The sequence below is a fragment of the Chinchilla lanigera genome, unplaced genomic scaffold, assembly GCF_000276665.1.
Source record: "Chinchilla lanigera isolate Chin_1 unplaced genomic scaffold, ChiLan1.0 scaffold00034, whole genome shotgun sequence".
In the NCBI taxonomy this organism is placed as follows: domain Eukaryota; kingdom Metazoa; phylum Chordata; class Mammalia; order Rodentia; family Chinchillidae; genus Chinchilla; species Chinchilla lanigera.
This window is the reverse complement of record NW_004955435.1, coordinates 13,009,147-13,023,605: the sequence shown is the minus strand read 5'-3', so window position 1 is coordinate 13,023,605 and position 14,459 is coordinate 13,009,147. Positions and strand designations below refer to the sequence as shown.

At 42.4% G+C, this 14,459-nt stretch overlaps 1 protein-coding gene across 1 annotated transcript; it reads left to right on the top strand.

The window, feature by feature from the left end:
* Positions 1 to 1,637: 1,637 nt before the first annotated feature.
* Gnat2 (guanine nucleotide binding protein (G protein), alpha transducing activity polypeptide 2) lies at positions 1,638 to 14,459 on the top strand. Its single transcript, XM_005388881.2, has 9 exons — positions 1,638 to 2,517; positions 4,467 to 4,509; positions 4,772 to 4,913; positions 5,618 to 5,775; positions 7,842 to 7,970; positions 8,219 to 8,348; positions 9,977 to 10,130; positions 10,554 to 10,759; positions 13,700 to 14,459. The coding sequence occupies exons 1-8, from the start codon at positions 2,400 to 2,402 to the stop codon at positions 10,742 to 10,744; spliced, it is 1,065 nt and encodes a 354-aa protein (XP_005388938.1). The 5' UTR covers positions 1,638 to 2,399; the 3' UTR covers positions 10,745 to 10,759; positions 13,700 to 14,459.

The window sequence follows — 14,459 nt, the reverse complement described above, 5'->3', positions numbered from 1 at the left end:
AAGTAGCTGCCTGAATAGGCATCAGCTCAGAGCACCTGACCTCCCATATACTCCGCTCCAAGGTCAGGGGAAGAAAGATTAATAGCAATGGGTGAGGGCGTCTACTGTCTCCCACTTTCTTGTCCCACTCACCACTGCCACACAACTCCAGCTCGGAAAAGGAAGAATAAATTAAACCCTTTCATCCTAATGGTTTTCCACCTTAGCTATATACATGAGTATCACTTGGGAGAAAATTTTAAATCCTTATGTCTGGACTGCATTCCAGACCAATTAAATCAGTATTTTCTAAAACAAAACAAAGCAAAAAAACTCTTCAGTAAATGTCAACATACATCAAAAACCGAAAAATGTTCCAGGTCAGAGTGTTTCAAATTTGCTGCTGCTGCTAATCAACTATACTAGTTTAAAACAGTTTCTCAAGCTCTAGAATTAAGTTACTGAAATTTGATTCTAAATAATACCTTCTAAAAGGTAGGTACTACTTTAACAAGAGCAAGGTGATTTTCTAGTCAGTGGTAGGTAAAGGCTTCCCAAAGCAGAAACAAGCACATCAAGTGATCCTTATATTATGCAAATGGCAGGAGCGGGGCTGTTGATGTCCTGCAAGATCTCTGAGATCTTGCTGAAAGGCAAATTCTGAATTGCAAAGTCTGGGTTGAGGTCCACATTGCATTTCTAACAAACCTCTAAGTCATATGAAGTCACTCTTCTTTGCTTACATATTGGGTAGCGAAGTTCTAAATATCTCCCTCTGAGGAGGCTCCACCAGCAAGACCCATTTAAATGAAATAACTGGCATGAAGAAATATGGACAGTAGAGAATCTTCATTATTTGTGAGGCAAGGCTGCACCCTCGTTTCTTGCTGGGAGGAATCAGCCTAGATGAGAATCAGAGGAGCACTGCAGCAACCTCTGAGAGGCAAGAGGTACAGTCCAACTGTCCAAGGAAACTGCTGTGTGAGGTGGCACAAACCCCACTGTGAACACCAGTAAAATTCATACCAAGTGAAGGTGGGCCTCAGGTGGCATTACAGGGTCCAGGGGAAGCAACTCCCTTTACTCTACTATGCACCCTTTTTCCTTTACTTATTTAAAAGCCTTTTGTGAAGACCTGCTTATGAACTACAGGTTTTAAGAGGTTCAAAGGTAAACCAGTACAAAATAGAAGCTATAGCTGGGCACGCACACCTGTAATCCCAGCACTGGGAAGGCTGAGGCAGGAGGATCGCTTTGAGTTCCAGGCCTGCCTGGGCTACACAGTAAGTTCAAGGATAGCCTGAATTACATAGCGAGACCCTGTCTCACTTCCCTCACCCCAAAAAAGTAGTAATAAATGCTAAGGATAAAAGTATGTACAAAGAGCCTGCTGCGGTGTTGCATGCCTATAATCCCAGCACTTTTAGAGGCTGAGGCACCAGGATTCAAAGTTTGAGCCCAGGCTGGGCAACGTAAGGAGATCCTATCTTAAAGGGCTGGAGATGTAGCTAGGGTGCGAGCCAGTACTGCAAAAAGGGCAGCGGGGGCCGGGTATGGTGGCGCATGCCTGTAATCCCAGCACATGGGAGGCTGAGGCAGGAGGATCACTGCAAGTTCGAGACCAGCCTGGTTTACAAAGTGAGCTCACGGTCGGCCTGAACTGCACAGCAAGACCTTGTCTCAGAAATACAAAAAAAAAAGGCAGGGGGTATGTACAGAGATAAAGCACTACAAAGAAACAATGCTGGCAGCTTCCTGAGCAGCGGCCCTGGGGGAGCTGAAACAGTGCTAATCTTTCCCGGGAAGAACACCTCCCCAAACAAAACTACTTTTCCAGATTTCCTCTGATGAATGAGCTTTCTATGCTGCCTTGAAGCCCTTGAAGCCAGAGCCCTATAGTCTGGAAGCTCAAGGTGAGAAATGATTCCTGTGTGTCCTGCTAACCTCTACCTCTATAATGCAAGTAAATCCAAGGGAGGAAGCTCTTTCAAGAGATGCCCCACCCCTCAAGGATGGAGGTGGCTATCACTTCACTCCCAAAAGCTCCAGGATCCACACCCTTCCTTCCTGTTTCAGAACCTGGGTCATTTCCTCGATCATTTCCCTTGCTACAGAACATTTTGAATCTTTGCTCTTTGTCTTATTGGTAAAGCTCTTAATTGGCTAGACTCATCACATTGCTAGACATAAAGACTATAATCCCTAGACTAAGAAAGCCTACAGTTGGGGTAGGAAGTCTTGGACAAGGTAGGCAGGGCATAAGAATCTATCACCTGCTCTCACATAGTCCCATATAAGCTAGCTCTTAGGAAAGCAAGAGAATGACACTCAATCCCAAATACTTTTTCCCTTTTCACACAGAGAAAATCTTACAGGAGAAGCATTAAGAGCCTGAGGAAGTAGCTGAGGAGACAACAGAGATGGGGAGTGGAATCAGTGCAGAGGACAAAGAGCTAGCCAAGAGATCCAAGGAGCTAGAAAAGAAGCTGCAGGAGGATGCAGACAAGGAAGCCAAGACTGTCAAGCTGCTGTTGCTGGGTGAGTGAGAGGGGAAGATGAGCTGGCCAAGGTCATGTTCTTCTGTCCCCTGGAGGAGCGGTGGGTTCTAGTCTACCCCAAGGAGAGGAGATAAGGCAGGTCTGTGTTCCTTTTCCCATTCGTTCTTAGGTCAGATCTGAGCTCTAGGGCTGAGTTAATAGGGTGCAAAAGCTACTAGAATTTTCCCATTCTCCCCTGAGCCAGGAATAGCACAAGGTCCAAGGTGGAACTATCATCGAATCTAACTAAACACCTCCTTTTGGTTTGGCAAGTACCAAGAACCTTGACTATGTGAACACCTAATCTACAGTGAGAGGACTCTGAGTCAGGGAATCAGAAGAGAATAGGACCTTCCCTCACCAGTGGGTTCAGAAGTCCCACCATACAATCCTAACCCACAGACTCCAGAATACGCCCACTGGTTCTTGCGAAGTACATTGGTTCCTTCCTGCTTCCCATAAAAATTTTGCAAGTAGGGAACCCTGAGTGAGGAGAAGTGGGGTCTTTATCTGCTTAAGTCCCTTCCTGGTTTTCAATTAGTATTTGCCTCTAAAGCCTCCGCCAGATGGGAAGTGCATCAACCTGATGAGCTCCTAAGCAGATCACTGGTCTGTGCTGAGAAAAACAGAGGCTCCTCAGGGGTCAGCCAGGAAAACTGATCATGGCTATAAATAGAACCAAAACAAGCAACTTTGTGACACTGACTTAGGGGAGAAAAACAAGAAACAAAAACCACCAGCATTACCACAGAAGTAGGCTAGCGTAGCAGGTGGGTCCCATATAACAAAACAGTGGCTGCCTGGGGTGGGTTTTTGAGGCCATAGACAGACTGATTTTGGGACTACAAGGCTAAGGGCATCCTTTCTCCTAGCTTATCTGTGCCTTGGCCCAAGGACACATCAAGAAGTCTAGGCGGTACACAGGGGGAAATGGAGATGACAGGACCCCTGAGGGATCTTTCAAGCCTAAGCAGATTCTTCTAGCTTCAAAACAAGCAGCTTAAGAGGGGAAAAAGCACAAGCTAAGTGAGAAGTTGAGGGGTCAGGGTAGTGGAGACAGAGGGAGAGGGCTGAGGGAAATACAGGTTTTGACAGGGAAAGAGTATGAATGAAGACATAAGGGATTTTAGTCAAATAAGGGAATCATCAAGATAATGAAAAAATATTTCAAGGAAGTGATTAAGGTCTCTTTGGTCCTACCCAAGACTATTCACCTGAGTCAAAAAAAGGGGAATGAACCGTTAAAGGAATTCCTCCGATTCTATCAGTAGTTCTTAATGGAGAGATTTTTGACTCCCAGAAGACATCTGAAAACGTCAAGAGACACTGTCGGCTGTCACAACTAGGAGAGTGGGATGCTACTGGCCTCTAGTGGGTAGAGGCCAGGAATGCTGCTAAACATAGTACAGAGTCCCTACAAGAGAAATCCAGCCCAAAATGTAAACAGTGCCAAAGTTCAAGAAACTCTACTCTAAAACCAGGTCACTGCCAGGCACAGTGCCACACACCTGTAATCCTAGCTACTTAGGAAGCTGAGGCAGGAGAATCAAAAATTTAAAGCCAGCCTGAGCAACTTTGTGAAACCCTGTCTCAAAATAAAAAGGCCTGGGGATGTAGCGCAGTGTTAAGAGTGCTTTGTCTGGCATGAGTGAGGACCTGGGTTTGATCCCCAGCATTTTAAAAACAAACAAAACTGCTAGAAATGCTGGCTGAGGATGTAGCTCCACTGCAGAATACTTGCTTAGCACATGTGGGGTCCTGGATTCAATTCCCCAGTACACACTATCACACAAAAAAATCAGTCAAATCAATCAACCAAACAATCCAGGTCAAGTGGCCCGAGCTCAAAATGCTAGAAAATGAGGGCAGCTGTTTTTTCTAAAATGCTGTTTTTCTAAAATGCTGGAGAAAATTGGTAGAAATCGGAAGCATAATCATTTCTCCTTCCAGGTGCTGGGGAGTCAGGAAAGAGCACTATCGTCAAGCAGATGAAGTGAGTAGAAACACAGCCCTGAAGGACTTGGGGAGTCCTAAAGGGGAGTCGTTAATGAAACCAGTGGAGGTACTTAAGAGCAATAGGCTCCTCAGCCTCAAGGAACCCAGGTATTCTAAAGGAACTGACTCCCAGTGCCTCAACCTCCTCACCCTCCACTTTGCAGCAGGGGTTTATATGATCCTTTAAATCCCCTCAGACTCCCAACCCCTTAGATTTGGTTACTTAGGTCCACCTAAAAGCCAGGTGTCTGTCCCTAAAGGATCATTCACCAGGATGGCTATTCACCAGAAGAATGCCTGGAGTTCAAGTCTGTCATCTACGGGAACGTATTACAGTCCATTCTGGCTATCATCCGCGCCATGTCCACGCTGGGCATTGACTATGCTGATCCAGGCTGTGTGGTATGTGATGTTACATGGTTAAAGCAAGACTAATGAGAAGAAATTGAACCAGAGGCCAATAAACTATGAAGAAAGTTGGGTAAGAGTAAGTTCTATGTAAACAGAATCTGATCTGCTGAGCTTCCTATCTTCTCAGTTCTGGAAAAGTAAGCAACTTCAACCTTTAAATGTTTATAAAATCTGTTCTCTGCTTTCTTTGCACTTTTGTCTTCTTTTACTGCTTCAGTTGTTACCCTGGGGCTTTCTGCCCTGACCACTGACCTTTTATAAACTAAATCCCTAGTTCTAGTATTGGCCTTGCCCTAAATTTGAATCATTGAGAACAAATATGACAAGTTCCTGTCTTCCATCTTGTCAATTTCACGGTTAATCTGGCCTTTAAACTTCGACCCTTTCTGCAGCAAAGGACCCATATTTTGTGACAGTCCACTTTCACACTAAAGTTGAAAGTTGTAAACACCAGAGAAGCAGAACCTGGGACCTTTGTTATCCTCTAGGAATTTCCAAGCTGGATATATTACCACTCTCTACACCTGGGGAGCACACTCAAAAGTTAGTGTTTTTTCTTCGATGGACTCTTCATAAGACTGCCTCCACTTTAGGCTTTGTTAGCAACGCGAAATGCTTTTCATTCAGCACTGTTCACAGAAGCCTCCTGCAGTCATTGCTCCTATGTCATTCTCACCCAGGTTTCTGCATTTCAGGATGCTGGGCGACAGCTCAACAACCTGGCTGACTCTACTGAGGAGGGGACCATGCCTCCTGAGCTGGTGGAAGTCATCAGGAAATTGTGGAAGGATGGTGGAGTGCAAGCCTGCTTCGACAGAGCTGCAGAGTATCAGCTCAATGATTCAGCCTCTTAGTAAGAGTGACTGGGGAGGAGGAGGGATGATGCTTAAGCAATCTTGCAGGAGAAATGCCACTTAGCCTTCAATTTCATGCCTTGAAAGCTGGAGACACACAGACTAAATTTAATGCTTACAGATTATCTGCCAGCTCCCACCATTCTGCATTACTTTACACTAGCTTACTTCAGCCTACAAAGCTGAAGACACAAAATTCAAAACAGAGTTGCTCTAACAACTCTTAACCCTGTTTTCTTCAACTGAATACTTAGCCTCTCCTTTCAGAATCCTAAGATAGCCCTGCAGTTCTGCTGGCACACTCCTAGGAGGTACATGAATTTTTTTGGTACCAGGAATCAAACTCTTGGACCTTGCACTTGCCAGGCAGGTGCGTGTGCTGCTGAGCTATATCCCCAGCCCTGACCCCCTTTTAAGGTTGACTTTTCTAGCTGTAATCCAGGCTGTACCTGGGCTACCAGACAGAAATGAAAGGGTGAGGACTCAGGAATTACCAGGGCAAACTAAAGGAACATGGACAGGAATTACAGACAACCAACTGTGCACAGTTGGTTCCAAAAAGATAAGGGAAACAGAGTTTATCAATCCTACAGCAGTACAGTATCACACACAGGCATGAGCTTTGGAGTTAGATGTTTTTAACCCCTATCCGTTACCTAATCTTGTAATAACACTATCATTTACTATCTGTGGAATGCTCCCTCACGAAGGCCCAGTCACTGCAAGTTGTGCTATAAGTACTGTCTCAGGACCCTTTATCCATTTGCACAATAAGCCCTCACGGTGCAGACAGTGCTTTTTATTGGCCCCATTTTATAGATGAAAAATGATCATCTTTTCTGTAACTTCAACAGTCATTTAATTTGCCCAATATCACACACAGAAACAGCGGAGGCTGGAGCTGCACCCAGGTCTGCCTGACCACAAAGCTGATTATTTTTTACAGTGTATCATGACGTCTTTTGACACTGGGAAAATTACTTGACTTTTCTGAGTTATTCCTGAATGTCTAAAACAGGACGTAAGTTGGGCACGATGCAGCACTCTGCAGTCCCACCACACTGGGAGGCTCAGGCACAAAGATGTCAAGTTCAAGCCCAAGCTTGGCAACTTAGCAACACCCTGGGGTGGGGTGGGATACAGCTTAGTACAAAGGCCCTGGGTTCAATGCCCACTACTGCAAAAATCAAAACTAAACACAGAATGGGGATATGAATCTTACAGGCTTATGAGGTTCACTGAGAATTTAAATGTGAAAATACCAGCAAATAGTAGGCACTTATGTTAATTTTCCTTCTCTTCTGAGTCATTTCTCTTCAAATAACCCTTCCTTCTTCCCTTTATTTTTTAAACTTTCTCATTTTTTATGGTAACTTTCAAACATAGACAAAAGGGAAATAATACAATCACTTATTCTCAACAGTTAATTCAAAGCCACTCATTTGCCTCCATATTTACATTATTTTAAAGCAAACCTCAGATAACACTGCCTAAACATTTCATTACATATTTCTAAAACGTAAAAGCTCTTTTTAAAAAATAAATTATAGTATCATCATCTAAACATCTAATAATTCCCCAGCAGCATAAAATACTCAAATCTGTGTTCAAATTTCCCCAGTTCCAATTTTATTTATGACATAAACAAAACCCATGCATTGCTTCACGTCTTTAACGTAGCTTTCAGTCTGTCCCCCACCTCTGCGCTGGGGGCTGAACCCAGGGCCTTGTGCGTGTTACACAACCACTCCACCACTGAGGTCCCCAGCCCAACTTCTGGCACCCATTTAAAACAGTAGTTCTCATTCAAGGATCTAGAAAGGATTTCCAGATGGCAAAACTCAAAGAAACTGCATGAAGCCCTTGCATCAAATGGACTTATCCTTCAGCCTATTTACCTACATTCTTTTCTAAGAACACATGAAGATTTCAAGGAAAGAATCCTAAATTTAGTTACATGGGCTCCAGCCCTGGTTCACCACCACATAAGTTGTGTGATTTGCGGCAACTCTCAGCCTTTGCTGTGCAAAATATAATGTCATCAATGCCAGTAACTTCTGTCTAGCTACCTGAACCAACTGGACCGGATTACAGATCCTAACTACCTCCCTAACGAGCAAGATGTGCTACGATCCAGAGTCAAAACCACAGGCATCATTGAAACAAAGTTTTCTGTCAAAGACTTGAATTTCAGGTGAGTACACGGTTGCTGGGGACATCTCCAACACACATGTGCAATCCTAAAAAAGGGACATGGGCATTGTTTTGGGCCTTTGTCAAAGCCCAGTCTGAATCACTGTTTTATTTTCCCCAACCCCTCTTCTCCCCATTTCCCATTTTGCTGCTAACTGGCCCCAAAGTGTTCACTGTTCAGGAGGAACAGCAAAGACATGTGGGCCGTATCCCAGGCATGTCTATGAGAACAGCTGCTGCTTCTTTCAGGATGTTTGATGTGGGAGGACAGAGATCAGAGAGAAAGAAGTGGATCCACTGCTTTGAGGGTGTCACATGCATCATCTTCTGTGCAGCCCTCAGTGCCTATGACATGGTGTTGGTAGAAGACGACGAGGTGGTAAGCAGCTTTTGCACCAAAGAGCTTTGGTAGATCGTTTCCCTCACGACCCATTCTTACAAGCTTGTGTCATTCTAGTGTCCCAACTAGGATATCAACGAACACTGACAATCTAGCAGTCCTCTAGCAGACCAGTCAATGTCTCACAAAACAATTCCAGAAAAAATTTCTTTTGCAGGTTCCAGGTTAGCATAGTAAAGCTCCAGATTTACTAAGAATGAGATTAGTCTCAGACTGGACATATAAATATCACTTGGCCACCAAAAAGTTCCTAAGAGCAACTGAGTATTAAAAGGGTAAGAGATCATCACACAAAAGCAATTACATTTCTACCACAGGCTCCCTATGGAAAAACAAGATGGAAAAGTAGAACAGGGAATGTATGATGTGTGCCTCTACACAACATGACAGAGAGACTGAGCTGCTAACTTCACTCAGAAGCCTAAAAATGTACTGAGTATCAACAGGAGAAAATAGCAGTCCAATTTCCTTAAATGCCAACTAAATTGGCTGCCAGAGAACCACCTGAGGCTGGGTCCTTTCAACATGTAAAATGCTGCAAGATAGGAGCACTACAGGACAAGTATCAGAACAGGGCCAGTTACTTCTGACTGGGCTTGCGATACAGAATGTCAAAGATGCAGAAAACACTAATTTCACATAAATATCTGCTCCACAAAAGTAGGGCAGCAACCTATTAATGGAAAGCAAAGCTTTTATCTTCCTATCCCTTGCTCCATCTTCATTTCCCTTCCTTCCCCCTTAGTAATTGAAGTTCACATTTGAGCACTCTGCCTTTCTTTTAAGCAAAATATCTCAGAGCACTATTCATTTTTCAAGTTCTTCTCCATCTTTAATCTTTGAAGTCTGTGAGGTCTTAAAAGATTTCCTAGGAGTAGCAAACACTGAGAAAAGGCTACCTATTGTGTTTTTCTTGTGCTATTAGATGAAAAGACTGAGCTCAAGTCAGCAACCTTCAGGTCTGTAAAGGCCTGTCTGCTGAGAGCTGGTTGGCCTGGGGCACTGGGCAACCTCCAGACTCTGCAGATGAGAAGTAGCACTTCTCATCTCTCAAAGTAGCAACCAGAAAAGGGAGTAAGACAGCACAAATGCTTGTAGTGTGTCACTGGGAAATTCTCTAGCACTCACTAGGGCCAAATCATCCCCGTCATGTTCCTGTTCAAATAGATCTGAGACTCTATAGCTATGATAAACCTAACAAAATCACCCGGAGACACAAACAGGAGACATAAAGGCACATGCTAACAAGTCTGGTCTCAACCCTGCATCAGCGGCGCTTAAAGATGCGGAAGTCTTGACTTGCACCTGGCTGCCCAAGATCTACGTGACATTTATTATGCCAGTCATTAGCATAGACATTACACGTACATGTGGTCATTTAACTTTCATAATTAACTCTACAAGGACACTGAGGCTCACAGAAGCGCAATACTTTTCCTGAAGTAACACAACTATTACCGTATCTCTGGCTCTACTCTATCACACTGAGAAGTAGTAGTTTGCTTTTAGATTTGGAACACTGGTCCCTCCAAGGGGAATAAACAAAGAAGCAGGCAACTATTCCGTAATTCCAATCTGATATTTGTAATGGTGTTTCCTCTTACTAGAATCGTATGCATGAGTCTTTGCATCTGTTCAACAGCATATGTAACCACAAGTTCTTTGCTGCTACTTCCATTGTCCTCTTTCTCAACAAGAAGGACCTTTTTGAGGAAAAAATCAAGAAAGTCCATCTCAGTATTTGTTTTCCAGAGTATGATGGTAAGTGTCAAAGACTGCAGAAAACAGTAATGTTTTTAGTAATAACTGGTGACTGCCTCATTCTGTATGCCAAGAAGAAATAAACGTCTTTGGGGAGAAATTTGGACATTCAATTACAGGGTTTAAACTCAGATACATCTGGAATACAGCAGGTATCAGATGCAGGAGAGCCACTAACTGTTCACAGAACACCTGTCAGACACCAAAGGTGTAGACATAGACACCTAGACACCTCTTTCTTCAATTTCCTTGGTCCACTCAAGTGAGAAGCACTGGATGCGAGAGAAACCTCCTTCCAAAAGCAGGTCCCCGACTGTATTTGTCTAACACATTTCAAGGATCAAGTCAGTAATTTATAAAGTAAATGAGCAACTAAGAAGTGTTAATTTATTGTATTTCTTCACTGTTTTTCTGGAAAACCAGGGAACAACTCCTATGAGGATGCGGGGAATTATATCAAGAGCCAGTTCCTTGATCTCAATATGCGAAAAGATGTCAAAGAAATCTACAGTCACATGACATGTGCTACAGACACACAGAACGTCAAATTTGTGTTTGATGCAGTTACAGATATTATCATCAAAGAAAATCTCAAGGACTGTGGACTCTTCTAATCCACAACTGCTCAGGTATACTTTTTTTGAGTCTGGGTCTCACCTGTAGTTCAGACTGGTTTTGAACTCACAATGTAGAATCCAGGCTGGCCTCAAACTCATGGCCTCTCAAGTGCCCTAATGTATGTTTTAGAAACAAGCTTAGAATGTAGGTAATTTTAAGCAGAAATTCATAGGTCAGTATACCGTGACATGAAGAATGAATCCATTGTCCATTGGGAATGGAGAATACACAACTGAAACTACGTCTTGTGTTCTTTTCTGAGCAGAATAGCCAGTAGTTTCAAGAGCACAAGGCCAAGAGTTGTTAAGATCCAAGTTCCAGTACTAGTTCTGCTTAACACAAGAATACAAGTACTTCATTTCTCTGTGCCTCAAGTTCCTCATCTGTGAAATGAAGACAGCTTTCCTACCCACTTCACAGGGTTATTTGAAGCCCACAAATAAACCAAAGGAAAGGCCCTGAAAGCTCTGTGTTTAGTCACAGCAAGAAAGACCCTAAAAGCCAGGTATGGTGGCACATGCATGGTGGCACATGCCTGTAATTTCAGCACTCAGGAGGCTGAGGCAGGATAGCCGTAAGTTCAAGGCCAGCCTGGGCTTTGTGAGTTTAAAGGCAGCCTGAACTACACAGTGAGAGCCTGTCTCAAAAAACAAAAACAAAACTAAAGCCCCTACAGGTGCTGCACTTTATGAAATTCAACATCTGGGTTTTAGATAAACTATCTCTAGAAACCTTCCCTAAAGTCTGCAATCAACTATTAAAATGTCAATTAACTTAGCACTCCCTTCTTACTAACAGCTATGCGCCTCAGCTATCTGGATCACTGGATAGATGTGAGCTTGTTTCTAAGGTACACATCTTTATATGATCATCTTTATTAAGTACAGAATATCCCTCTGTCCTTTAGGCTGCCAAACCGATTGAGTTTCCTTTATCTCTACCAACTGCTCGGCTACATAACATACTTTCTGACTAAACTTGGAAGACATCAACACACTCCCACTTATGATGTGATTATATTGCTGCCACTTTTCTATCACAGAACTTAGAACAAGTGAGCAATTCTAAAATTCTCATTTGAACTGCTATGTTTTAAAAGAACAAAACAGACAGCTGAGCTTGCTTTAGGCACAGAAAATCTTTGCAGTTGGGTCCATGTGATGCTGGCTGAAACCATCATCTCCCCAAACAGAGCAAGGAGTAAATTATTCCTTTGAAGTCCTCTGAGGGGAAATGAAGCTTGTGTTTATCTTGACAGGTGGTGGTAAAGTCAAGTATAGATTTAGCATTTACAACTACTAGTGAGGAAAGCTCTTGGCATCCAAGATTTAATATATAAAAGAAAGTGTCAATTATAATGAAATGCTGCTCTTTGCCAGAAACACCCATTCACACTTAGGCTGCCACTAGCAACATTAATACTAGAGAGACATATGAGCTTGAAACACAAGAATAATTTTACAGCTGTTAAAATTGCACTCATTTAGCTGGACATGGTGGCACACGCCTGTAATCCCAGCACCTGGGAGGCTGAGGCAGGAGGACCACTGTGAGTTTGAGGCCTGCCTGGGCTATAAAGCGAGTTCAGAGCCACCCTGGACTTCACAGTGAAACTCTATGTCTCAAAAAGAAACCCAGTCTCAAAAAGACAAAAAAGCAGCTCTTCTGAATCCAAAGACAGTGATCCTTCTAGAGACATTAAATGCTATCAACAAGTACCATACACAAGAAAGTCAAAGTCAATTTCCCATTTTTCTAAGCAATTCCTAAATTCCTGGTTATTTTTTAGTTATGCCACCTCTATATTATGAGTATTTAACAAAACCATCTTCAAACTAAGATATATAGGTCCCAAAACAGAATGTGAAATTAGCAGTCATAAAAATATAAATAACTTTACATTTGTTTTAGGAATAATTTCCCATTCAAATCTTAAAGAGGGCAAAGTCCATAAGGTACCTCCCTAGCACAGCATGCTTAAAGAGACGCTGATGACAGTAAATGTAAATTAGGCTATGTTTCATATAAATTTGATGACAGTTTTTTCTTTTACAAAATACAGTACAATTGACACAAAAGGACAAATAGTGTATTGATTCTACATATACAAGGTACAGTACTCAAAATACTCAAATTCATAGAGAAAGAAAGTAGAATGATGGTTACCAGGAGCTGGGAGGAGGAAGGAAAACAGGGAGTTAGCATTTAACACATACAGAGATTCAAATTAGGAAGATAAAAAAGTTCTGCAGAGGATGGTGGTGACAATTGTGCAGCAGTGTGAATGTTCATTCCACTGAACTACACACTTAAATCATTCAAATGCTAAGTTTTAGGTTACGTATATTTTACAGTTTTTTAAAAAGGAAAAAATGTAACTGAAAGTGTGCTTTTATGTTTGCTACAAAGGAACAATGAATAACAATAATTCTATCTTAAGAGCAATATAAAAGACACATATAACCATTCCTACTCTGATAATAAAACTCACATGTCCCCAAATAGTCCAAATCAGAACATTCCATTGCAACCCCAGGATGAGACAACAGGATTCAAGCCCGACTCTACTTGGAGATTTGTCGTAGACCAAAGTGTGCTGGCCATGCTGGGTGGAGAAGGTGGTGAAGGGTGAAGAGCTCTTACCTCCCACTGCCCTCTCTACCCGGCACAGCCCCCGGAGCACAGATTCCAGCAGGACTTCGGTGTTGGGCCAGGGACTGCAAGTGTGCCAGAACCTCTGGTGGTCCTGCTCAGTAAAGCCGAGGACGTTTCTGTGAGGTCAGACAAACATATTGGAGGCTGCAGAGGGAACTTTTCTGCCATTTGGCTATGAAAGAGTAAGCACCAGTGTGAATAGAAAATAAAGCAATGACTGAAATATAAAACAAGTAAATGACTTTTTCACCCTATCAACAAATTTTAAAGTAATTTATAATTCAACTTCATTTCAGGTCTTCAAATGACTATGGGGAAATGATGCTGTGAAAAGACTGCCAGCTAATGGATACACTTGTTGGTGCTGCCACCGGGTACCACCTTTTTGCAATGCAATATAATCTGTGAATCAACATAAGAACATCGCAAAGCATCTTCATCTATATTCCTACTTCGTCAGAACCACAGGCTATCACAGTTGAAAAGAACATCTTAGTCCATCTTCAGAAACAAGACTGAAAGAGACCTTTGCAAGATTTCAAGGCTAGGCTGAAGCAAGGAAAGACCAGCACTCCAAATAATACTCAGTGAAGATTCACAGGGGTCTCAAGTCCTTTATCCTACATAAGCAAGGATGAAAGAAAACTGGTAATTTTTTGTTGTATCTACTGGGAATCACTCTTATACATAACTAAGTCTTTTAGTTAAAATACATGGAGAACTTAAAGAATACTGGCGTGGGAGGGGGTAGGTAGAATATAGAAGATAAACCAAGGTATACAGAATTTAATATTCCAGCTATCAATGATATTATAGCTTAGTAATGTTAACACACTAAAATAGTGTATCCCAGCAATATATTAGTACTCATTGGTATTTTATTATTTCTGTGACCTTCTCATTACCACTGTCTCTCAGAAGAGAAAACACTGCTATCGGGCATAAAGAACATTCTCTGTCATAGGACTTTTATCTATCTGTAATTTGGTATGCATATCTTTTAATTTTCACTGTATAAATAAATGCCATGAAATAAAAATGTTTGGATATCTCAAA

Excerpts from the sequence above, each read along its gene's own strand:
- Gnat2 (XM_005388881.2), top strand. The coding sequence starts at position 2,400 with ATGGGGAGTGGAATCAGTGCAGAGGACAAAGAGCTAGCCAAGAGATCC. Across the intron at positions 4,510-4,771 it reads ACTATCGTCAAGCAGATGAA|GATCATTCACCAGGATGGCT; the intron begins GTGAGTAGAAAC and ends CTGTCCCTAAAG. Across the intron at positions 10,131-10,553 it reads TTGTTTTCCAGAGTATGATG|GGAACAACTCCTATGAGGAT; the intron begins GTAAGTGTCAAA and ends CTGGAAAACCAG.